A 26,735-nucleotide genomic window follows, 5' to 3' on the forward strand; every position below is an offset into this window, starting at 1 on the left:
TTAAATCCAACTTTTCTTGTTGAAGAGAAAGAAATAAGGTATTTTGTTTTTAAGAGACTAAGGACCATCGCCTCAGAGGCTTTAGCTATCACATGTTGGTAAGACTAGCTATTGAGAACATACAAACCAGAAATTTTTAGATATTTATTATGAAATTTTGTTTGAAAAATTCTAACGTTATACTAGTTGATTTTTATTTCTTGGAACAGATTATAAAGGCTATTTAGATCAACAGTAACAGATCAATAAATAGTTTAGCATAGTTCATTACACTATTTTAAAAACATGGCTGCTCCAACCTCCCCTCCATCTTATGAAGATGCCATTGACAGTACCAAAGGTGGGACCTTGGACTTTACAAATAAAAGTCATACCTCCGGCCACAAGGAATTTGTTCAATTGAATTCTGCTATGTCATCGACACCAGATAACCGACAACCGGGATACCCAGACACTGCACAACAACAGTTCACTACAAACAGTGAGCATGCAGATGCAAACACAACATTTGCACCAACAGGTACACTGAATTGGCTTTGAGTTATGTAGGTTGCAATTTTAATTTTTTTCAAGCTTTTTATACTGTATAATATATCGGAATGGCCCGTTTCGGTGAGTCCGATCCCTTAACGGGGAATTTTTTCAATTTTTTTTTTAAATTATCGGGTACCGTAGCCTAATTATCATTGCCGTTTTAGGGTTAGGGTTAAGGGTTTGGGGTTAGGGTTAGAGGTTAGGAACTCACCGAATAGTAGCAGACCCATAATATATATATAGTACATGTGAGCTTGTGAAGGCTTTGACCATTCTTACTGTATAATAGTGAATTTAATCAAATGAGCAACGCATTTCAAGAACAGCTCTCCATTCAACGGCTAGCCGGCTACTAGTGAAAGGAATAATTTACAGACAACACTTTAACAACAAGTGGATACTTTGTCAATCTCTTTGACCTAAGTCTGCGTCAGTGGTTCAAACCCTCTACAAGTCTGCAAAACTACCAAGATTAAACTCAATCATTCAATAAGCCTGTTTACAATTACAAGCTACTGTAGCATGTGTACTCATGAGACCTTGAGTCCTTGACCTTCCTAATGTATCATAAAGTGAAATTAGGTCTTAGTGTTTGGGAGTCAGATGCTTTATAAGGCAAAGATAGCAGCAGACGCCATTTGTAGGCCACTAATCTAGCATTTATACTACTGGTTCCGAAACTCTGGTAGATGAAAGTCTTCCTGAGTGGTGTGTGAGCAAACTCACTAAAGAAACTGTTTTCCATCTTTTGTAACTCAAAACTGAGTTGTGGCATTACTTTCCAGATGTTGCATCTTGTGCTTACTCCTTTAACATATTCTTCATTGATCTAGCCCAGAGGTGACGAACCCACGGGCCGTAGGCGGACATCAAATAATTTTGTGCGGCCCGCAAAACAATTTGACAATCGCTCATGCAGTAAAGACATCTCAAAACTGTTTTATGTCTTCACTGGTACACCTTTCCTTTGCTACAGGTTGTTACAGGTCGAGGCTGACAGATGATAATCTTAGTGGGCAGTTGAGAGTTGCCACATTGTCTGTTCGACCTAATATTAAACACTTAGTCAAGTAAAAAACTTTCCAAAAATCCCACTAAGCAAAAAAATTCAATGCTTCAATGTTATTTTTTAATATTTTATGCTTCAATGCTACAACCTGCACTAGATAGCTTCAGTTGTATGATTCGCATGGGCGTTTGTTTGTTGTTTGAAAAAGAAATTTCATTAACTGATTTGTTCTTTCGGAGCATAATGGTCGAAACATTTCGTCAAATTGAGCAAAAAGGATAGAGCCAAATAAGAAGAAATCATACTCATATGAAAGCAAACACTTAAACTGGAAAATTAAACTTATATAGAAAATTAAACTGTCTTCAGTGCAAGTACTGTTGCTCTATCTTTTTTGCTCAAGTTCATTTGGTTTTATTTTTACTGTTGTATGTTTCGATTCTGCGTAAGATAATTTCAACTGTGTGGGTTTTATTACTTTCATTTGCCGTTTGTTACTTTTCATGAATAATATCTTGAGTCGCTTCTAAAACATTTCATGGTAGGTTATGATTAAAAAATTGTGTGGCCCGATAACTCGTGTGTAATTGACAAAGTGGCCCACAACCGCAAAAAGGTTTGTCACCCCTGATCTAGCCGATATGCTTGTGGTTTGAGGTTTTGTAGATAGGTGGATATGAATGCTGTACGAAACTTCTCAATGGTACACGAACACAATGAGAAAAGGTTCGAGAATCACTAAGTGCTCAAACCAGTTCATCCACAACACTGGGCCATCGCTTACATCAGCCGAAGAACTTCCAAGAATTAATCCAGGCTCAGCAAAATAATTCAATTATTAATTTGTGTTGCAGCACAACCTAACCCAGGCTATGCTGAGTCGACAGAAGTCGAAGTTGGATTTACTGTTAGGTAAATAGACAAATTCATTTTGTCTTGTTATTAGAATTTCTTGTTTGCTCTTGATACATAAGTTGTCTAATGTCTATGCCTAACAAAAACTATAGCTAAAATAATGTTGCTAAAAAGATGGTTTTCTGTAAATATATCATATGTAGTATTGGAAATACTAATATATTATATACGTTTTTTCAACGATGAAAGGGTGTGATACATTGTACAAACTGTAATTTCAGGGGTACTTTTGCTGACATGGATGTACGTCGTCTTTTTGTACGAAAAGTATTTCTCACACTCGGTTTGCAATTGCTGGTCACATTTGGATTTGTCTGCATATTTTTTTTCATGTAAGTTTTATGTTGCTTTTATGTTTTTGATTAGGCCTACTCGAGCTTACTTAAAATTAGTGTTATGGGAGGATTCAGCTGTTCATGTTTGCACTGTGTGAGTCAAATTTGCATCATGATACCATTGTTTTCTTCATTGCAGAAATGATGTCAAATATTTCGTGCAGACCAGTCCAGCCATTTATTATGTTGCTTAGTAAGTATCAATACGATTCAAGTTATCTCCACTCTTAACTGTTAATTACATTTTACATCCCGAAAGTATGTACGGTACCGGTTACAGTAAGAGTCATTATAAACCATCTCAAAGGTAGTTGTGGAATGGTGTTAAAATTTTGTGTCTGTAAAAGATTACAGTTGCTCATTCAAATCGTCAATTAGGCATGTGTGACTATGGATTTACAAACGTTTTTATTTAATTTTGATGAAAAATATTAATATTGTCCGATGTTACTTCACTGAGTATGTATTTAAAATATTCGATTACTGGTTTTTGCATTCGTATTCACAAAATGTTTTATGGTGTTGCATCCCAGAAAAACTAACTATGTAATACTCAATATGTTATACTGTACTTCTCACGGTGCAGTTTTAATCTTTTTAGCTCTTTACAATGAAAATTTAACGTTTCGGGACATTGCCTTCTGGAGCAGAAGGTTTCAGGAATTCGCCACGCAATTGAAATCTGTTCTGTATTTTTTTTTATGCATTTTCTTATTTTTGTTCTATTTATGCAACTTTTTGTTCAATTTCTTTGCAGTGCTGTGTTTTTCTCCATGTATTTTATCCTTGTTTGCTTCGTGAGCGCGGCCCGGAAACACCCCGTCAACATCGTCATGCTGGTTGCCCTGGTGAGCTTCTGTGTGTTATATTGACCACTTTTTTCAGCAATTTTGATATGTGTGAATGTTTATTTTTTACTTTTCGTTTTACGGCTGTTTTGTTAGCTCTAGTCTCACTGGTGTGCTTCAAATATTTCTCATTCAACTCACGCTCGTGCGTCTTCCTTTTCCCACTTAAAAAACCAAAAAAAAAACTTAAAAAACCAGAGCATCATATTTGTCCAATTTTTATCAGAAAATTGAAAAAATGAACCGAAGTACTACAGGGTACTTAAAACAAACTTCAAAAATTAGGACTTAAGGATGTGATTGTGAAGGACATTTCCAAGGATAAATTGAAAACACAGTGGATATTTCTGTACACAAAAATCAAGTAATGCCACTTTGTACTACGCTAAAACTCATTTATGCAAGAAGGCCTCATAGTTAAACAGCCCTAGTGCATTATTTTATTGAGTTATGCCAGCATGTACTGTGAGTGAGAGGCACTTCATTGGTAAAAAGTAGTCTCTGAGGTGAAACAAGCATGAATCTACCTTTTTTGCATCTTTTTTAAATAAAACCCGTTTTAAAAAAAAAACATTCGGGTTGGGCTTTTTAAAAAAAAAAACGTTTTTTTCTCAACCCTGTTCTTGACCGATTCTATTACGTTCTTACTTGACCTTTCTTTCTAAGTTTTGAAGATGGCGGCCCACACCATGACAGAACACCGCTTTTGACGGCGGTAAACTGTTCCCACAGAATCTTTAATATCTGCTGAAGATTTTTGCATAAATTCTGTCATTCTGATTATTGAACTGAGCTTCAATTGTGAAGGGTTTTCGTCTGAAAAAATAATCTCTTGCCATGCCTGACTTCAGCTCTCTAAGAAGAATCTGTGCTCTTTCAAGTCTCTTGCTTTTGAAGAGGTGTAAGGAACTGCCGTTTTCTTATTTGAAGATCCTTTTCCACGATGGGTTTGATTGAAGTGTTGCTCACACTCATGTCTTTGGCCATTTGACGGATGAATCCGTTTGGGTTTCTCCCCATCCTTTTTCGGACAGCCTTAACTACTTTCTTTGTTCGAGCAGTGCGAGGTTTTCCACTCCTAGGACAATGTTAAGATGTACCAAGTTTCTTAAATCTATTCATCATCATCATCATTAAGTTCCTTCATCTCGTCGAGAGTTGGAGGCACTGCGGCGCCAAGTTTCTCTGTTGTGAGATGTTTCTACCGCAGTTTTAGACATAAGTCCTGACCACTGACCAGTAGGGTGATTCATAAATTGAAATTTTTTTTAATTCAATGGGGCACCCTCTTGTATCGTGTCAATACCTGAAAAAATAATCCTGTCAAATTTTTAGAGCAATCGAAAGCATTTTTAAGGTTGCTACCGACTTTGAAAGCTGCACATAATACACACATGGGTCATTCCCTGTCAACTCAACAGGGTGTGCAAGCTCGATCCTCTTAGATTTTCTTGAAATTTACACTAAAGTTTCATATTGATGTATAATAAACACAAAAAAATTTCAGCTCATTATCTCAAGACGTTTAGAAATTACAGCCCTTCAAAGTCACCAAGGTCCCTCAAAATGTGTTTGCATGTACATTTTATTCTATTCTATTACGTTCTTACTTGAAGCCCGAACCATCTTTACACCCTCCAAACTTCAATAATTTCACATTTTTTTGGTGTCAGTCTCATGGTGGTTAATTATCAACTAGTATAGATTAATGATATGCAAAATGGTAGTTCTGTGACTATTGGTTTGGGAGATAGCGGACATCAAAAATTGATAATTTTTTTTCAAATGTAAAAAAATTCAATTTTTGAAAGGTTCTATATAATATCTAAAACTAATTGGAAACTAGCAATTTTGGTAGTAGATATGAAAACTAGGGCTGCTTCTTAATCAGAATACCAAATTTCAGCTTTGTAAATGCTTTAGATTAAAAGTTATGAAGACCCAAACATGGAGGAAAATTTACATGCGAATTCATTTTGAGGGACCTTGGTGACTTTGAAGGGCTATAATTTCTAAACGTCTTGAGATAATGAGCTGAAATTTTTTTTGTGTTTATTATACATCAATATGAAACTTTAGTGTAAATTTCAAGAAAAATGAAAAATCTAAGAGGGTCGAGCTTGCACACCCTGTTGAGTTGACAGGGACCCATTTGTGTATTATGTGCAGCTTTCAAAGTCGGTAGCAACCTTAAAAATGCTTTCGATTGCCCTAAAAATTTGACAGGAATATTTTTTCAGGTATTGACACGATACAAGAGGGTGCCCCACTGAATTAAAAAAAAAATCAATTTATGAATCACCCTACTGACCAGTCTTCAATATCATTAGTCCAAATTTTTGGTGGTCTGCCCCTATTTCGTTTGCCGTTCATTTTTCCTTCTAGTAGTTGTGTTAGAATAGAATTATTGCGAATTATGTGGCCAAAATGTTTCAATTTTCTTCCATGAAATTTTAAGCATTCTTCTATAAATGCCTGAAGTCGTTTAATCATTTGTGATGATAGTGTCGATGTTTCTGCATTGTAAAGTAACGTAGTTCATCTATAGCATTTCATAATTCGTTTTCGAGTGTTGATGTTAATTTTGCGTGTTGTTAATGTCTTTTTCGTTTTTACGAAGTTGTTTCTTCCGTATCGCATCTGCCATTTTCAGTTAGTGTGTGTAAATCTATTCACAACATGGTAAATGATGGATTTGGCAACTTTTAAGAGCTTAATGATCTCAGAGTTGGTTTTTCCCGCGCGATGGAGCTAAGTGATGGCTTCACTTTGGCTCATTTTAGACCTTACAATTATGTTTACAATTAGGTTTAAATTTTAGAGAGTTTAGCAAGATACTTAGCTTATTAAAAGGCATATAAGTGACATTCATTTCAATATGTTTTTAAAATTGTTTAATCATGAAATGAAAAAAGTCCGAAAACTTTCTGTTCACCCTGTAGATCTATGCAACTTCTTATTATGTCTTTTTGCAGTAAAGTACTTATGAACTCTTTACTTTGCCTGTCAAAGCAAAACCGAATAAACATTAATAAAAAATAAACACTATCGTACGTTTGAGCAACCAACAAGAGCATACTTGTTAAACAGAAACGATTATACAAATTTAAAATAAATTTTCATATAAATAAACGTGCATCTGATGAATGCGACATGGAGAAACGTTAGGCAACGTTTTGACTACTGTTTTGTAGTTGTGTTCTTACTACAGAAGCTTACCATAAAAATTTTGTCATATTTTTAGACTCTAGCTCTGTCATACATGGTTGGGACCATTGCGAGTTTCCACGATCTTCAATCTGTCATGGTGGGAATGGGAGTGACAATTGTAAGTGACGTTCTTTTCTTTATGCTGCCCGTGACGAGCTAAGCTAGCGAACTGTTGGACTTTTAAACTCCACTCAACAATATCTGTCGTATGTTTCTCGGCAGCCGATTGTAGCAAAATTAAAAGAAAGAATAAATTTATTCTTGCTACAATCGGCTGCCGAGAAACATAATTGGTTGATTGGATGGTCTGAATGGCTAGCGTGGAAGCTACGCCGTTATGGCTAGCGAATCGCAACTACTCGCTGTACTAGTGAGTGCTCAGCCTTGTGCTGATAGCCGGGAAGAACGCCCCTTTCTTCACAATATCTGTCGTTGTAAACCTGCATTGTATGAGGTATTTATTACCAGCCTCGTTGGCTAATATCGAAAGCAACTCTGCCAAGATTTTGGGCGTTTGGTTCAGTCATGCAGGCTAATAGAGTAGTAAAATAGGTGAAAGATTTGTAAACGTGATTCCACTTACGCACGTTTTCTCATAGGTAGTCTGCTTCTCGGTGATGCTCTTCTCAATCCAGACCAAGTACGACTTTACAAAATGTGCGGGGTTGCTGTTTGTCCTCTTGTTCGTTCTCATCATGTTCGGATTCATTACCATCTTCACTTACTACAGGGTTTGGGTGAGTTTTTCCAGATACGTGTCGATTTTTTCCCGTTTCACGATTTTTCGCTTTCATACGTTCCGCATTTGCATTTCATACTATACGTCATCGTCATCATGACGTCACCTTGGATGAAATCCGAAACCTCGTTTCCGCGTTCTCTAACCGTTTCTATAGAATGGTTAACCGTGTTTACACAAGTTTTTCAACGTCATGCCATGTATGAATTTGACGTGCCGTGACTTCAGTTACATTTTAACCAAGACAGGACTTTGTGCAAACCTACTCAACTGTTTTTACCTGGCAGACGTGTTGTGTTTTTCGAAAGTCTTCTCTCATTTCTTATGTGCAACTTTACACCTGGTCATTTAAGTTAACAACTAAGAGCGTTTTTCAACTTTGCGATGGACTATGCTTTCATTATTGCAGTGCAGAAGGGCTTCTCCAACTTTTTTATTGTGCGATTTCATTTTAGAAAATAATGTTCGCTTCCTTTGGGCAGTTTCCGTGTGAACTACCCACTGCAGGCTCATTTTTAATTTGTTTGACGACCCTAAAAGTGAGATTTTATGCCCCGTGTGGAGTCGCAACCCATAGTTTAGGAAGCCCTGCTGTACAGTGTCAACAAGCATCTCTGCATTGTTTTTTCAAGTTTCAAATATAAGAAATCTTTGCTGCTACTTTAGACGCACACCAATTTGGACGTACACCTCTACTTGAAAATTGCACCACAAAAATGGCCGTTACCATATTATCTCAAACAAGAAAACAATATTGTAATTTCCCGTGGTCCATAGTTTTATAACGCAGTGTTGTTGTTTATATCTTTTGCCAATTTGTTGTTTTCTCCAGTACTTGCAAGTCGTGTACGGATGCCTCGGCGCCCTGGTCTTCACTTTGGTAGGTAGCTTTCGAGCAATAATAAATAATTTACTGCAAAATTTGTTCATTTTTATCTGCGCCAAGTTCATAGCATAGCATAAATACTTTGAGCAAGAAAGGGTTAGTTTTCTTGCACTGTGCAGTCTGTCTGCTGAGAAACAAGGTCCCCTATCTAGTTTTCTTTATTAAATTTTAGTTTCTGTAACTACTAGCTACGGTATACAATCTATACATCCAAGCAAAAATGCTTTGCAGGATTGTACACGTTTTGCAAATGTTACATTCTTTTCGTGGAATTTATAGCCCAAAGCGAAAACTACAACCGCAAGTCTAAATCTGTACCCAGAGAGCAAAATCCATCATTTTTACATGAATTCAACGTCTGCAGACGTTGAATTCAACGTCTGCAGACGTTGAATCAATGTAAAAATGATGGATTTTGTCAATGAAATATCTTCTGACTTGCAATTTCTAACAATTGTTTTAATCGCGTTGTTGCAATTTCTTTTCAGTTCTTGGCCTTCGATACTCAGCTTGTGATGGGAGGACGGAAGTATGAGCTGGACCCTGAGGAATACATCTTTGGCTCTCTCGTCCTCTACATTGACATCATCTACATCTTCCTCTTTTTTCTGTCCATTTTTGGTGGTTCTTCCAAGTAATGGGGATGTAAATTTGTGACTATGGCAAATCCATCACGTTAACATGGGGCGACAAAGTATTCATGCTCCAGCAAATAAAAATTGTCCTTTTTTTATACAACGGCTATAGAATAGACGTTAAATCAATTTTAAGTCTCTTAAAAAATCGACCAATAGAGTAATAAAATAGTACAGTATAGCGTTGGGAGAAAAGGAACTGTAAAATACCACAGACAAATGACAGACAACAAAGTGATTGGATTGAAGGACATTACAATGACAAACCGAAGAAGCAGATACGAAAGTTGCTGAGACCACCTTTCGTATATGTTTCTTCGGTTTGTCAGTGTTGTAAACTGTAATTACTTCTCGGTCATTTCAGTACTATTTTTATTCAGTTATTTTTTTAGTTTGTTTAGATGTGTTAGGTTACTTTCTGATGAAGCCATACAGTTATGCCGAAAACGTTTAAGTTTTGTATGAATGCAACGTTCATCTGATGAAAGTGAAAGCAACAATAAACAGGTTGATTTAATGCTTCACTGACGTTTCGCGCACCATGACAATGCGCATCCTCAGAGGGAATAACATACAAAATAAAATTTACAAAGTTATATACTGCAGTGCGATTGAAGGCAAGAAAAAATAAAACACACAATATTTTAAAGATTGGCCAATGATGTGTGAGCGGTTACTTTCCACGTTAAATTACGTAAAAACTTCCAACAATAAACATAAATTCGAAGCAGTGAAGGCCAACAGAAATTCCAGACGAAATTTTATTTTGTATGTTATTTGCTCTGAGGATGAGCATTGTCATGGTGCGCGAAACGTCAGTGAAGCATTAAATCAACCTGTTTATTGTTGCTTTCACTTTCATCAGATGAACGTTGCAACTGGTGTTAGAAACGATAACTGTCCTGATGAACACCCAAACTTTTCAGTCCCGTATTCAGTTTTATGTGAATGTTACTTGGTTATTGTATTGTTTGTTGAACAATGTCATTTAATCCAATTGATGTATTGCCTGTCATCTGTCCGAAAGTGAATAAATCGACGAAAAAAATACTTTCAATTAACTTATGACTTTGTCCCGTTCGAGAAATTTGACTTTGGAAATATGAAGGAACAGAAACACTCAGACGCCCCGTGTTAACGTGACGCATGCCAGGTTGGGTTCAGTGAAAATATACTGTTTGCGATTGTGGAGTTGTCATTGTTAGATGTGGAGATTTTCATTCTTGTCATTTTCGTAGCTTTGTTACGTAAAACATTCTTTGACGCATCACACAACTCTGCCCCTTTCTTATAATAAGAAGCAACCCCGATATCACTGCTCTGAGAAAGTTGATGAAACGCGTTTATTTTTACTCATTACAAAAGCATTAAACTGAAAAAACTTTGCTAAAGAAATGCTTCATTTGTGAGAACTCTTTGTTGTGTCAGAAATTTTTTTCCATATTTAAATGTTCCAGTTTCCAGAAAAATTCATTTTCGCTAAAATGTGGGTTACTTCCTTTTGTCAGAAAGGAGCAGTGTTACTACACCCTGTTGCTAAATAACTCTAGCGTGATTTGAGATTCTCTTTGACAGCCTGTTGGAAAAGCCTTGCCATGATAATGATGCAGGATCCATTGGTTTGAACCACAGCGATGGTTGAAACTTACACTCCACACATCAATATCTTACTAGTGATCATTATAGTCTAACTAAGTTATACTGTAGTTTTACGCCCCAAACGTTCAATAGGAAGACCTTAAGATGTTGCATTTACATTTTTTCTGTCATTGTAGTAAACTCATCTTGTATTTCTGTAACTAGATGAGGGAGAAAGCTATTGTCACTTTGCGCCATGAAGCTGATCAATATCATATGATACCATTTTTTACCCCCTTCACATTTTAACATTTTTTTACTACAGTAACATACCTCCATTACCTTAACCACCATGTCTTACCTACAGCCTACATTACAATATTACGGTTGTTCAACTGAGTCTCATATGATATTGGAAAGCCTCTTGTTTTTGTAATATAATTTGCTCGAGTTCACATGAACTTGTGTTTGTTTCTCATGCATTTTATATGCGATTGTTCAAATTATTTCATCAATGCGTTGTGTGTGAGATTGTTCATGTAAACGTTTAACGTTACATAAACTAGGCTGTCTAGCCAGACAGCAAATTAATCGCTTTTTATACATTGATACAACGTCTGCAGACGAATGCAAAAAACGGTTGATTTGTTGTCTGGGTAGCTTGTCTCAACGAGAAGGCAACGTAGTCAGCTTTCTGCAGTGAATAAAATTTTTCTTTTTTTGCTACGCAGCTTAGTAGGGTTTGAGTTGTTTTGAGGATGTTTCCACATTTATCGGGCTACAAGCTACATTGAATTGTTACCAGAGAAAAGGATTTGCAGCATGCGTTGTATAATATTATGTGACTTACTTATTCGCTTGTATCGGTGTATTGGCTGGCAACAACTGTTCTCTAACTTTTAGTGGATATTGCTTTTGCTGTTGTATCTTGTAGTTTGTTAAATTCTCAAAGTTTAGTCGCATTTTACTGATAGAGAAGATTTCACCTTTCCTGTGCTTTCTATCCATTTGAATTGTTGTTATAAACAAGGTATTCTGATCCAAGACACAAAAAAAGAATGATTCTATCAAAATGCGCGTTTTCTTGATATATCTTTTTTGTTTAATCTGAATAACCAGGCGTTGGTGGCCTGTGATTGCAATATTATAAGCTAGATTTTAATCGTCGTCCTTGTAATTACTCAGCCATGCATTTTCAATATAAATCAATGCTTGCAGTCGTTCTTTCTGTGAAGTTGAAGCTGTGTAGTCCGTCCTGATATCTCAGTTGGTCAAGCGCCTGTTAAACGGAGAAACTGCAAGTTCAACCGGCGCTGGCTCTACGCTCGGATTATCCCCTTGAGCAACGCATATTGAGGACTGCACTCCGTTTAGCGACGCCTGGTAAATGAAATAGTTCATTTAGACGACAACACTTCTACAATCCGAAACTTCATTGTGGCAATCTCGATGACCCGGCCTGCCTCAGTGGTTCAAAGCCTATACACAAGTATGCGAAACTGCCAGTATTAAGCTCTCAAAGAAGCTTTCTCAGTGTGAGGACAAAAATTTCTACAATCAATCAAAGCTCTTGTAATTTTTTCTACCGGTGTTCCATGGAACACCAGTCGGACCAATAAATGGCCAAGGCTACTAATGATGCAGTCTCATTAGTTGGAGTAGCCAGCACAGTGATTTGCTCGTTAGTAACGTACCTTGATAAATAAAATATGGCATTGCTAAAGGCTAAACTTTACTCATAAAACAATCAACCAATGCTATAAACACTTCGTCAGCACTCAGATGAAATTAAGATGACATTGTTTTACAACTTCAGGGCTGGGCGACATACTTTTACCAGGTACCAGTTCAACTCAAGAGAAATTTTTACAACCTGATCATCAAAGCGTGATAGATTGATCAAGCAAACGTGCAATGCCATACTGAGGATTAATGTTCTAAATTTACTATAGTTACGCCAAAAAGGAATATTTTTTGTGGACTATCCGTCTGCAGCCTGGTAGTTGCCGACCCCTGTCGTATGCCATTCTCAAACAATAGAAAACCAAGTCACGGGCGCTTTAGGTTTCCGTATTGAATGGAACTTGGCGAAAAAGACAAAGGGCTTGTGAACTGCTATTGTTCACAGATAGCAATAGTGCTGGAGTCGTGTAGGCCTGTAACGAAGGAACTAGTCTAGATCACTGTGAAAATAGGATTTTGACTTGACGACTTGCATTTGGTAGCACTGTATGTTATGTTGGCATAGTCATTTCAAAGACATACGCCTACGGTAGACAATCATCAGTCAGGCTAAGCCGCCTAACTTATTTTGTTTAGAAATTTAGGCAAGGAAGTTTAAGTGTGTGAAAACGTTGGCAAGGTATGTATACCCTCAACACTGTTCACCCTGACTCATTGCCTCCCAGTTATGAAGAGCCTTCGTTAGGTGGATACTATTCTTCAACACCAGCATCGTTGCCAACTAGACTTCAGCCATTGCCCATGGCACCAACCGCACCTCCTCCTTCATATGATTCGTTTGCGGTTCAACAGACAAGTACGTCAAAATTTATAAGTTTTGAAGTCACCAGTGACTGTAAACGTTTTTCAGTGCGGTTTGATGACAGTGACTAAGCCTACACTTGCGATACATCATATATAAAGCGTAGCTTACCTACCCTATTAGCCACATGAAGACAGTAGTCTTCAGTGACGTTTCAATTTTAGGAGCTATAGCCTATAGTATATAGCCTACTTGCTGTTTTTTAAGTGTTTTGCATATCTGCACCGATTTTTTTCTGCTCGCTGTCGTAATTTGTAGAAATTGTCTATTTTGCATATTAAGAACTTACTGTAGATACGTTGCTGTAGCCTATTAGCCTACTGAGTTTTTGTTTGTTGTTGAAAAATTGAAGACAAATTTATATTCTGCCCTTACATTTATTGGATATTAGGCTACACACCGCTCTGTAGGGGAGATGTGGGACCTATTCAACAAATTTTGATTTCATTGCCTGGAAGCTCTATTTTTCATCTGAATTTCCCGAAACTTTTTCCGAGCACAAATAGGCCTAACATTAACGTTTACGCTCTTTGAAAAGATTAAAAAATTTTTTTATAAATTTTAACATTTTTTTCTCTAGTTCAAGTTTTGTCTGAATTGTTGAATATATAGGTCCCACCCCCAGGGGACCAATTCAACATCAATCCGACCAAAACATCTGATTATTATTTTTCATTTTTAATACAGAAAATGCAAAAAGAAAACTATTTTTACACGCGCATGAATATATTATAACCGCAGGGGCGTCGTCAGCATGGGGTGCGCCCTCCCCTGCCGAAATTAGCCCTCACCTAATAAGCTGGCAACGCCACTGGGCAGCCATGTGACAAGTTAATGTCCATGGCACCAACGGTTTTTCCAGTTAATACCACACAATCGGTCCCTTCAAATGAGAACTTGAAAATGCCCGACAGTTTGGCAGTTTGAGCAACTGGTTGTGGCTGTGGCAACACCAGAACAATGTCATCATACGAAACTGAAGCAAGTTTTTCTATTTCGGGAAAGATAAACAGTCATTTTCATTGTTGGGCCCAGCGATAATCTGGGCGATATAAGTTTTAACATTTTGTGTGGTGCAATGGACTTTAGCTATTAGGCTATAAACGTTTTTGTTTTCTGCAAAACGTGTTATTTAGAGCTTTCCGGTGGGACCAATTTAACAGTCTGTTTAGCCTACTGTTAAATTGGTCCCTGAGCTGAGTGTTGAATAGGTCCCACAACCAGCTATTTTGACATTTCAATTCAAAACGTTCTAGTTGTGATAGTGTCAAATATGAAACTATGCAACTGTCTACACTAACTGCCAAGCAATATTAACCAACATCAAACCTTGGTCAGTGTGCTGCCTAAGACCATTAGTCAAACATCAACTGCACCCTTCGAAAATTACTTTTTACGTTCAAAATCGAAAACTTTGTTTTTCTCTTTAACCGCGTGCCTGATCGTAAAGAAAACCCACAATGCATCACCTTCATCTTTATTAAATTAAAACTTGGAAACATTAGAAACAAATAAAAAATTTTTGCAGAGGTCCAAATACGGCACTGTTGAATAGGTCCCACTGTTGAAATTATATATAATAAAAGTGTCTAAAAACTATAATATTTTAGTTGTTTTACTTCGGAATAGCGTCTGTTTTTTTTTAGTTCATCGAATCGTTTTCATCTCTAATCAAGGGCTAGCCTCCTAATAGGCTATTTTTGTTGCAGACTAAACTCTAAATTTATAAATTTTTCGTAAATTTTGAATGAAATAAACCAAAAAGTAGCCTAGCCTAATGTGTAGGATTGAGTTTCACAAGGGCTCAGCAGCTGCTAGCGACGAATTAATTTTCTATTCTTCTTTTTAGATTTTGGTGTTTCAAATACTGTGGAAGTACAAATACCAGTAGTCCGTGAAAATTATGACTCTGAAGGCTTCACTGCTGGGTTGGTCATCTAGGCCAAATAAGTTTGTTGGCTCACACGCAGACCTGACGTGAACCTGTTAATGTTACTCTGGTTGAGGTCTCATCATCGTTAACGTGTCTTTCTAACATTTGTCTTCTAATTTTTCTAGTTATCGTTAAATTAAGGAAAGCAAAACTAAAACCACTACCTGCACTAGCGATGTTGAGATACGACGGCGAGCGCCTATACGCCCGAGGGGTCACGTAGTCGGGATGTTTGGGTAGGCTATCGCTAATCTTTCCTTTCTTTTATAATAGGGCATCGTTTCAAGAGAAAAATGTGAGAAGAGAATTCATCAAAAAAGTTTTTGGTATACTCTGCCTGCAACTTTTGGTCACATTTGCTATACTTTGCCTCTTCACTTTCGTGTGAGTATCATCTTTAACTGCATGACAAATATTTTTTGTTGATTGCGGTACGCTACATATTAATGTTCTGCTCACCACTTTAGGCCACCACTACTTAAGGCAGTATTCCTAAACTTTTTGTGATTATGAAGCCTTTTCAAAAAGTTAAGAAACCTTTCAGGTTAAGCTTTCAAACGAAATTTTTCAATACCGGTAGGCCTACGAAACTAAAGTTTCCCGGAGCCAATCATTCAATGAAATAAAACAATTGCAAAGGTAGGCCCACTCTTAAATGGGTTGTATGATCTTTACTGCTTTAAATTTATAGTAGCCTGCTATTTGTGAAATAAATGTAGCCTATTCAATTTAGTTCAACGTGCCCCGGACCACAATGGGATTTGTGGATCCGGGAAGATTTCATGGACACCAGATAGGCCACATAAACATTGTTCTAAGACTGAAGGAATTTTTAAGAAAAGAGTAAAGCTCTTAAAAAAACTCTTTGTAGAAAAACGTAAAGCCTGTCGAAGAAGATTACATGCACATTGCACAAGCTATAAATCAAACTGTTTGTTGATTTTTGCAGGCAAGCCATTCGTGACTTCATCGTAAGTCGTTCGTATTTGATTTTTGTCACTGGGTAAGTGTGATAGGTTTGATATTGAACCTAAGGTACTGTGTCTTTGCACTAAATTGTTAATTGCTAGATATGTTTGGTAGCAGTAGCAGATCCTATAGGCCTAACTACAAGATTAAAGCAGCTTAAATACAAGGCCTACGGTACTTTAAAAGTAGCCTAATTAGCTTATAGCATTTCTGTGAAATAGTAGGCTATCGTAGCGCATAGCAGGGATGGAGGAACCATTTTTAAAGTAGGTGGGCCCAGAGGCGCAACAGTCAAAGTCAATTCAACTTCTGGGGGGCGAGGCCCCCCAGACCCCCCATAACATTGTTGCATTAAGTTACTAATAGGCTATTTCAAATCGTTTACACCAGGAGTCGACATACTACGGCCGCCAAGAAAAATCATCCGGCCCGCCGCTCTTTTACAAATTATAATAATATGTGGCCAGGCCAGTGGTTTATTACAGTATAATCGAATGGAAGAACAAGTAGGGTACTTTTCATTAATCAGTTTAGTAGGCTTTGATTTGCAGCGTTTCTGTTTGATTAAACCAATGGTTATCAACGGGGGCGGTATGATTACCTCGGCATAAGGGGGGAGGGGGGCGTTTTGGTTTAACCCATGTACCACCCAGCGTAACGATTTCGTCACATCATTGTCTGGATAATCTACTCTACATGCTTGCACGACAGCCAAACAATAACTGCTCTTACACCATCGTCGTATTTGATTGACCAACCGTTTTGTTTAAAAACGCTATCTATTTAAATTCAGTAATTTTTCAGTGTATCACAGAATCTGGTGAGTTCCATTATGACGTAACCACTACTACCAGTATACTGTTTTCATGCTTGCAAATATATATTTGCTTTTCGTAATTAATCGTTTTTGTTGGGGGGCGGTGCAATTTCGCCAGTTTATAAAAGGGGCGTTGGGCCAAAAAAGGTTGAGAAACACTGGTATAAACAAAGAACATAAAGCGCCATTATGATACAAAACAGATTATTTTTTCCGAGTTAATGGATCAAACAAGGAACGGCAAAGTTAATCTACTCAAAAATAACTTTAAAACAGCAAATTTCTCTGTTACAAAGGAAAGGAAAACCAATGAATCAGAAAATTCTTTTGCTAGCTACAAGGTAGCACAATCAATAGCAAAACATAGCCCCGATAGCTCAATTGGTTAGCACGTCACTTCTGGAACGAAGAAGCTTCAAGATCAAGCGGCACTGGTTCGACTCTCGGGGTGTGCGCTTGAGCAATGCACGTTAAGGACTGCTCTCCATTCAGCGGCGCCTAGTGAATGGAGTAATTCCCCGGCAACAACACTTCAACAATCAAAAACTTCACTCTGTCAATCTCGGTGACCGGGCCTGCGTCAGTGATTCAAAGTCTCTACAAGCATGTGAAACTGCCAGGATTAAGCACTGCAAGAAGCTTTCCCAGTCCGAGGATAAAGATTCAATCAATCAATCAATCGTAGGCTATAGTGATGGAGAATCTGAGAAAAGGTGTAAGATGGATGTTATTGAAACCATATGTCCAGAGATAAAAAAACAAACTACTTTTCAGATATAGGCCTAAGTCTTTCAACAAGAACCGTAACTCGACGAAAAGAAAAGATATCGGAGAACGTAGCATCTAGCAAAAAGTTTTTGTACCGTATATCTACAGTTCTTCGCAATGGCAATAGATGAGAGCACAGACAGGACAGATAGGCTAAGCCTACAGCTGAGCTGGCAGTATTTGTGCATCCAGTAAACAAAGATTTTGATGTTTAAGCATTTGTTCAGCTGATTCTCGTCAAAGATATTACTGGCCGATATTTTGAAGGCATTAGGCTACTTCAACGCCTTGAAATCATGCCACTGAATCTATCAAAACTGGTATTAATAGGCTACGTCCCGCCAAAACCATGTAAAGTTTGGCTTTGGCCGGCTGTTAGAAAAAGGTTGCCTACCCCTGGTTCACACATTGCGTTTTCATAATTGCCTTTTGTGCCAACAGACAAAATTTTCCATTTTTGGGCCGAATTTGGTCAAACAAATTTACAAAATTGTTGAATTGCTCTATAGCGCTGTACAAAATGTGGCAATGTACACACAAATAAAAAGGCAACAATACACATACAGTTATAATACCACCTGGGAGTAATAATATGCAGCATAATACAATACAGTAGCCTACGTCATACGTGCGTATGTAATGATATCACTGTTCTAACCATAGAGAGCATAGAGAATAATTATATTGATTGATAGATTGCTCCACCAGTCACACGCAACCACACCCACACGTGCTGCCCATCAATAATGGGCTCAACAGAAAAGTTTGAAGATTGGATTTCATCATTGAGCTATCAAAGATAATCAAACTAACTGTGCATCAAATGAGTGAAGACCTTTTTTTGGAACTCCTTCTCTGATTTGCCGTTTTTGCTATCTTTTTAAAGAAAGTTGGCTTTCAATAGTGGGTGGGCCAGGCCCACCCAGAAAATAAAGTAGGTGGGCCTGGGCCCACGAGGCCCACGTGGTTTCTCCATCCCTATCGCATAGCTAGGCCTACCTATGTTTCCTCAAATTGAAATAACAACTTAGAAGATGAAAAACTAAATCTATCAGCTTATTAAATTTTCTGAGGAAAAATATTGAGAAAAACTGTCCTTACCTTACAATAACATGACAAACTATTAATTTGATTCTTTGTTAAGCTTAAGAAAGTAGGCTGTAAATGTTTATTTTTTTTAGAAACAAGTTCATGAGTTAAATCTTCTATGATTTTTAGGGGAATAACGTTTGTTCTGTACATAATTATCGCATTCAATAAATCCCTGCAAAGAAAATCCCCCCAGAACCTCATCGCCATCTGTGTCACGGTAGGAACAAATTTATGTGAAATATTTTATATACGGTAGGCTAATGTTTGGGATTTTTTTAAATTATTGCAAGAGTTATAGCCGACTTGAAAAAATTAAAAATAGGCTACATTGTAGGCTATGCGTTGTCAATATAGACATAGTCCAATATGGACCGTTAAACTTATAACTTACTGTATTTATTAAATTGAAATGGTGTATAAGAACTTCTTTTCACGTTACATTTTGCCAGAAAAGGTTGCTTTATGTACGTACAGAGTTAATAATGCAGTTAGTGTTTGCTGCAAATGAAGCAAGTTGAGTAGGCCTACAACGCTGGGCCGCAGTGGTGCGAGAACTATTTTTCTCTAGGAGGGGGGGCTGAAGCTGCCGTAGTGCTGTCAGCTTCTGGGGGGCTTCCAACAGTGCCGCACTTAGTGTATTTCGGGCCCTGTGCGGAATATGCTCTGCGAGCCCCAATGACAATGATCCAATTCAATAGCGTAGCTAGGTAATTTGAAAGGGGAGAGGAGGTGGTTTGACGGTCGGCGTGATCGCCGAAGGCGACACCCAGCGTCGGGGGGTCTGGGAAGCCTCCCCGACAAAATTTTGAAAAATTACTTTGAATTTGGGGCATTCTGAGAGCATGTTTAACAAAAATTTGAGTATGAATATTACTGTAAAATGGTGCTGTCCGGTGGCATAGCAAAAGGATAAGATCATGCTTTCTTTAGCATTTTTCGGAAATAAAGCTATGTCTCTATGTTGAGTCTGGGTGCAACCTATTTCGTACCCCGATTTCGTACCCTAAAATCGGAGTAACAGAATCAAATTTTGACCTATTTCGTCCCCTAAAAAGATCGAGAGAAATTTTGAAATGTTTGCCGCAACTCCGATCAGCGACTTCGTCTCTGTTGTTTTTTTTTCTCGATCTTTTCAGGGTACGAAATGTTCAGGGGACGAAATAGATTGCACCAGTTGAGTGTCTATGTTTTCTTGTTGCTAATTCCTTTGCTGTTGAATTCACTTGCTGAATTTTTTCATTGGAAATGACAAAATTACTGCATTTTCTGAGTAAATTGTGGGCCCCCTAATTTGCGGGCCCTGTGTGATCGCACGGTTTGCACACCCCAAAGACCGGCACTGCTTCCAGACCCCCTTATGTGGGGTTTAGTTGCGATAGCATATCTGCAACCTTTTGAAAGAAGTTTGCGGTTTTACCAAGCTGCAACATCGCTGAGCAAGGTAAGTTCCGTTTTTAGGCGATCTTTCTGATGGCATCTAGTAAGATGATCTCAGTATCAAATCTTTCCTCACCGTTTGCCCAGCTCAGAAGGGCCTTCTCTCTGTTGGCTGCTGTAAGCAGATTCGCCTGGCCGAATCTTCGATCAAGCTCAGTTTGAACCGAATTAAGGGCTTCGGTGTATTGCCGTGTCCACGTTCCTTCTCCAGCAGACGACAAAGCATCCGATTCCTCTGTGTTTCGAAATCTTGCTGGAGTTTTGTTCACTCGGGGATCCTTTGGCATCTTTAGGTTATTGGCAGACGTAAAGACGTTCACTGCTTCCGTAAGCTTGGAAACGAATTCATTTTTTTGAGATTTTTGATCCGTTTGTAGAGAATGGTGATGGATTCAAAAGCTGTAGAAGCAGATATCTTCTTGTTTTGGAGATATCTTGCGACGGCTTCTGCAGGCTGAAAAACTTCACCGGCTGCTGCTGGTAATCGCAAAGTAAAGTCGCATCATGCATGCTTGTTTTACCAAGCCGAATATCTTTGTACGTGCGTCTCCTCTAATTGTACTATCTTCTGTCATGTCAATCAGACATTGCAACAGGGTAGGGTAGCACTTAACAACACGAGCGAAGGCAGAAGCACGAACGCACCAACGAGTAGGACACAAACCCAGAAAATTGCAGGCAACTTCATTGGAACCAAAAAGCGACATGAAAGACATAAAGATTTAACGACATTAAAGACATAAAGACAAAAAGCGACATAAAGATTTACGTACAGAAGATTCACGAATTACAGCTGCAACTCTTTAAACGAAGTAGGCATCTGCAATACGCCTCACCTCCTTTACAACGTTATGTACCTTAAATTGTCAGAATTTTCTAGGGGGGGGCTGAAGAAATTATCAAAAATTCCAGGGGGGCTGAATTAGCTAGGGGACTGCAGCTCCTTGAGCACCCCTACTTCCCGCGCCACTACTTGGCCGTGTGAAAAAATAGTGTCTTGATTGGTTGGTTTGAATCTTTATCCTATAGGACTGACAAAGCCTTGATAGATTATTCCTGGTAGTTTCGCATAGGCTACTTGTAAAGGCTCTTGACGCAGGGCCGGTTACCGAGCTTGGCAGAGTGAAGTTTTCCGATTGTTGAAGTGTTGTTGCCGTGGGAATTATTCCAATTATTCCATGCCGCTGAATGGAAAGCAGTCCTGAAATGCGTTGATGAAGCACAGGTCCCGAGAATCGAACCAGCGCCGCGTGATCTTGAGCCGGGCGCGTATTCACTGAGCTAACGTTGTCGGTGTGCTTACTTTCAGGTTGCTAATATCGCAATGTTTCAAAATCCTGGCAGTCAAACCAGCTAAGTTTGAAAACAAATAAGCTGTAGGATTATAAGTAGGCCTTGTAAGTAGGATTATAAGCGATGGTTCAACTTTCAGAGTGCATGCTACACTTGAGCAACGTAGTTCTCGACAGCTCTCCAATAATCTCCATTCAGCGGCAGATAGTGGGTGGTATAAGTTACAAACAACACTTTAACGAGCAGTAGCGTTGATAGAAGGTCCAGAGGGTACTTTTGGTCTGTGGCCCGGGATAATTTTAGGTGCTCAGAACCTTCTCAAATGGCCCCGAAACATAAAGGCACCACAGCATATTTTTTGGATGCAGTGCATTTTTCTTATAAATGTTTTGATTTGGGGCCCAAAAATTCCATAATTACCGGGCCCAAAATATTCTCTCAATAGCCATGTCAACAAGCCAAAACTTTATTCTGTATATTTTGTTGTTGACTGTCGGTGTTTTAAAGTTTCAAACAAAAAATGCGAAACTGCCACGATTAAGCTTTCAAGGAAGCTTTCAGTTTATAATTTTTTTCCATTTGATCCAGGTGTAGGCTAACAGGACCATTTTATTGGTTTCTGAGTTGTTCTTCTGCAAAGTCTTTTTCGCTTTATGAAATCTCATGTTTGGTAAATTAAGGCAGGGCTTCCCAAACTGGGGGTTGCGACTCCCCAAGAGGTCGCGTAACGAACTTCAGGGATCGCAGAAAGTATACCAATTTGCACAAGGTAAGTTACTACATATTAACACTTCTGTGCGAGATGCTGTGACAGATATTAACTTTATTAAGTGTCTCGCACTCAATAGGTTTCCCGTAGTTTTGAAAATTTATGAGGTGAAGTAACTCATCGGAGTTAAAAACTCTTTTACCGCATCGTGAAGTGAAGTGGCTTTCAAAAGTCAAACCTTTAAAATGGCTAGCCAATTAACGTTGAAAACTGAAATCGTGATTTTTCCAACAAAATAAAATTCAGTCTTGGTCCCTCATTTTCGCATCTAGCTTCTGGAATTATGCCAAATGTCAGATTTGCTTGAAAAACTGAACGAATTTCATTTGTCCATCATCCTAGGAAAAAACATCAATATTTTGGATTGAAATTTAAAATTGATGCGTTCATCAAAAAATTGAACATGTGGAAACAAAAATTTCAAAATGATTTATCTGAAATGTTCTCACTTTGCCTACGGTTCCAGCCTCAGCAACATCAAAACCGCCTTGAGACCTGCATTAACAAACACTGAGCCACGACTGGACTTGCTTTGTGGCAGAAAGCAGTCATATCCATCACATTGAATAAATGTTTGCTTTTTTGTTTTGTTTCCAGTAGGCTACCCATATAGGCTTCGTTGTGATAGTCAGAAATAAATAAAAAATAAAAACAAACTGAACTGAGTGCCGATAATTTTTTTGAATTTCGTTTGATCTAAGCTTTTCAATAAATATCACAAATGTATATTTCGCACTGTTCGTCGTTTTTAATCGTAAGGGGTCGCGAAAATTTTTAGGAGATTAAAAGGGGTCGCGAGCAAAAAAGTTTGGGAAGCCCTGGGTTAAGCCATATTATTATGAACTGAGCAAGTTGCCTACTTCATCTGGCGTAATTTTCATTGTTCAGACAAAGACTTTTTTCACCGATAGCCTAAGCTTTTATTTTGTCATCTTTTTCATCTAAAGACTTTTTGATTTGAACTGCTTTACTGTACTTTACAGACTATAGCAATGTCACTTTTTGCCGGAACCATTGCCAGTTACTTTAGCACTGAAGCGGTGGTAGTTGCGTTTGGAATCAGTGCGGTAAGTTGCAGCTTTCCTTAGCTGAATAATTGAGCTACAAGCAAATCAGTGAAGCTCTCTATCTTTAAAAAGAAAAAACATCGCTTAACTTACGAACCAAAATTACAATAAACATGCGTATGTTATTTGGATTTAAGGCTATGGAGAATTAATTCGCTTAATTCTAGGAAAATATTTTATCATCTGTAACATTTTGATAATCAAAAGTTTTCTGATTTTTCTTTGGTCGGTTAGGCCTATAGGCTACTATAGAGCCTAATAGACCTAGTTATAATAAAACACTGATCACGGTTGCAACTTTTGTGTGTTAAAATTGACAAACAGCTTGGCCTCTCACATGCAGGGTATGTGATGGAATGGAAGACGTTTTTTCCATCTTCCATCCTGAGATTTTCTTCCATTCCATCTTAGAAATCTTCCATTCCATCTCAGAAATCTCTTCCATCTTCACGTTTTGCGATCTCCGTGTTGAATACGCCACAAATAAACCTAAAAACCATAGGCTAAATTTAAGCTAAAAATTTAACAGCAGTATTTACCTAAGGATTACGTACCGTTTGAATTGTTGTTTGAACGTGTCGTTCGAATTATTTCAGCAAGCAACGTAACATTTTGCATGTCTTGATAAAGCGCTAGAAAGTTAATGATGGAATTGGGATGGAGGATTGTCTTCCATCCCATCATCAAGATCTTCCATTCCTTTCTATCCTTGACATTTTCCATCTTCCATCCCAAACTCTGTCTTCCATTCCATCCCATGCCCGCATGAAAAAAGAGTCTTTTATTTCAATCGAATTAATTTTTTCTATCAAATTGCAGGGAGTCTGTTTCCTCGTATCTGCTTTATCCTGGTGGACTAGGTTAGACGCAGCAGGGTGGTGTGGCTGCTTCATCCTGCTTTTGTTTGTTCTGTTTTGGTTTGGAATTGCGTCTGTCTTCACTTATCAACAAATTTGGGTAAAACTAGATTAGATTTAATAGGTTGATAACTCGCCATACCATTTGATGGCGAGTTATGCAAACAATAGTTTTTCTGTTATCTGCCTCAATACTTGAGATTATATTGATAAACAGACAAGGGGCATCTCCTTACTCAACCGTAATAAAAAATAAAGTCAATCCATCATTTTCTGTTGTATTTTACGTAGAATTATGAAATATAGCCTACGGTACAGTTGCAGCTGCTATACTGTATCTGTATTTGCTCAATGGTTCAGCCTTCTAGTTAAATTATTGCTCAGTGGTGGATTCAAAAAGGCACTTCGTCCGCTCCGATAGTTCAGTTGGTTAACTCTGTGTACAAAGAAACTGCAAGATCAAGCGACGCTGGTTCGTCTCTCGGGTGTGCGCTTGAGCACAGAATGAAAAGGATTGTTCTTCATTCTGCGACACCAAGTGGATGAAATAATGCACAAACAACAACACTTCAATAATCCAAAATGTCACTCCGCCAATCCTGGTAACCGGGTTGCGTCAGTGGTGGAAAGCCTTTGGACTACAAGTAGGAACTATAGTAAGAATGACCTTTTGTCTTCTGATATTCCTGTGCTGGCGATGGTTAGTAAATCGCATAGTTATTTTTTTAAAAGGAAATCAATTTAGATAAGCTATGGGTCTGGCTCCCCTCAAGAAAATCATGCGTACACCAGTGTCTACAGGTTGCGCTGCCATGGCCGTCACTGTCAGGTAGTCTACGGTGGTCAATAGGCCTATAATATTACAACCCATAACAAGCGTCATTTTTTATTTGCAGTTCATTCAAGTCGTGTATGGATTTATCGGCGCTTTTCTCTTCGCCATAGTAAGCTTTGTCAACTTAATTCATCTAACCCTGTTTGTAATGTCGCAATTACTAAATCTCGCTGTGAAGTTTTACTTTTTGTTTGTACTCACTACTTAGGATTACCGGCAAAGAATCGCCACTTATCATTATTAAGGTAAGTCCACCCTGAAAAAAACTAAAAAAAAATGTTTTTTTGAATGAAGATTTTTAACTACACAATGTATTCTTTCAGTTCCTATCATACGACATCAACAGGGTATTGGGAAAAGAAGACGAATACAGTCCTGAAGACTATGTCGTCGCTAGCATTGCAATATACACAGATGTAGTAATGATATTTATCTTTATTTTGCTTATATGTGGTGGGGGAGGAGGAGGTGGTAATTAGATTAGCCGAATTCTTTGAGTGATTAATTGTATTCAACGTATCACTTCTTCTAGGTGTGTCAACGTTATGCTTCAGTGTTACGGTTCTTTTTATCGAATCTGAAAACCATTTCATTGGCAACTGCTAAGTATGGCGATTCATGTCGCTGTGGTAGGCTATCTGTCGTCCGCATGGGACAAATCCTACATTCCAAGTGTTGATTGTTATTATTCACCACCCACTTAGCCTACAAATACGACTAAACGTAAAGATTGACCACATTATCAAACCATTTACCTTTTATTTAAAGCTGTAAATATTAAAACTTACGTTTTGGTTGAAATCTGTGTCTGTCATTTAGAGATGCTTAAGAATTTTAAATTAAAGCCAAAATTTCATGGCTGGTCTGCGGATTCTGATTTGTAATAAAACAGCGATCACACTTCTGGGCTGGATCATAGCATCTTTTCACATATAAACTAGGTGGGCAATTGCCCACCTAGTCCCTTTGCTTGCCCCCCTAGCCCTTTCTTTGCCCCCCTAGTTTGAAACTAGGTGGGCAATTTTTAAGACTTAACTTTTGTTTAAGTTAGAGCCAAGTTAAAGAATGAACAGCTAAATGGAAAGCTTAAGCATACATTTAGAACTTATGAGCCTACTTTTGAGCCTACTACTACTTTCAAGCAGATTAATTAGCAACTTGTGTTGTGAGTACCTCAAATTTTGTGTGAGATTCTAAATTAAGTTTGTTTCCTGATTTTCATCAAAATAAAATACCAGCTATTTAGAATCATCTAATTCTGCAAAGATTCAACTCATTATAATATCTTAGCAGACTAGCAGTTGTGTTTTATAGATTATCGTAGTTGCTTCTTTTCACTTTAGTACAAGAGACCTCTGCAACTAAATGTTGCTAGATTAAATTTTATTACAATATTATTTATAAAATATTGTGGGCGCTGGGCGGAAAATGTGAATATAGGAATCAATTATGGGACTCAAAAGTTTAGTCTAGGTAGGCTATAATACATTGGCGTAGCCAAGAGGGGGGGTTTGAGGGTTACAACCCCCCTTTGGCACGCGTGTGACGTCACAATATTGAGAATGATGCTTTCAGTCTAAAAAAAATTACCAAAAAACTGTATTGAAAGAGCGAGTTTTGCCAATACCAAACATCTCAGCCAGGAATTAGCAACAAGAAAACAT

The 26,735-nt window shown here is 38.0% G+C and overlaps 2 protein-coding genes across 3 annotated transcripts in view; both read left to right on the plus strand.

Moving 5' to 3' along the window:
- Window positions 1–218: 218 nt before the first annotated feature.
- Window positions 219–26,735, plus strand: part of LOC145777049 (protein lifeguard 2-like) — a 93,268-nt gene continuing 66,751 nt past the window's right edge. The window contains exons 1-10 of one of the 2 annotated variants that reach the window (XM_082588323.1): window positions 219–520; window positions 2,398–2,455; window positions 2,680–2,790; window positions 2,933–2,986; window positions 3,551–3,641; window positions 6,886–6,969; window positions 7,451–7,588; window positions 8,423–8,470; window positions 8,965–9,110; window positions 11,908–11,948. In XM_082588323.1, coding sequence (XP_082444449.1) covers window positions 286–520; window positions 2,398–2,455; window positions 2,680–2,790; window positions 2,933–2,986; window positions 3,551–3,641; window positions 6,886–6,969; window positions 7,451–7,588; window positions 8,423–8,470; window positions 8,965–9,110; window positions 11,908–11,938 — 996 coding nt within the window. In that variant the 5' untranslated portion in view covers window positions 219–285 and the 3' untranslated portion in view covers window positions 11,939–11,948. Of the gene's footprint in view, window positions 521–2,397; window positions 2,456–2,679; window positions 2,791–2,932; window positions 2,987–3,550; window positions 3,642–6,885; window positions 6,970–7,450; window positions 7,589–8,422; window positions 8,471–8,964; window positions 10,042–11,907; window positions 11,949–26,735 lie in introns of those variants that run through there. The other variant, XR_014290304.1, reaches the window with a different exon arrangement.
- Window positions 12,914–26,140, plus strand: LOC145777575 (protein lifeguard 1-like). The gene is made up of 9 exons (XM_082588989.1): window positions 12,914–13,228; window positions 15,084–15,162; window positions 15,441–15,551; window positions 16,117–16,170; window positions 18,940–19,030; window positions 23,296–23,379; window positions 24,199–24,336; window positions 25,133–25,180; window positions 25,395–26,140. The coding sequence occupies exons 1-9, from the start codon at window positions 13,054–13,056 to the stop codon at window positions 25,548–25,550; spliced, it is 936 nt and encodes a 311-aa protein (XP_082445115.1). The 5' UTR covers window positions 12,914–13,053; the 3' UTR covers window positions 25,551–26,140.

Source organism: Aplidium turbinatum, chromosome 9, assembly GCF_918807975.1.
Source record: "Aplidium turbinatum chromosome 9, kaAplTurb1.1, whole genome shotgun sequence".
In the NCBI taxonomy this organism is placed as follows: Eukaryota; Metazoa; Chordata; class Ascidiacea; order Aplousobranchia; family Polyclinidae; genus Aplidium; species Aplidium turbinatum.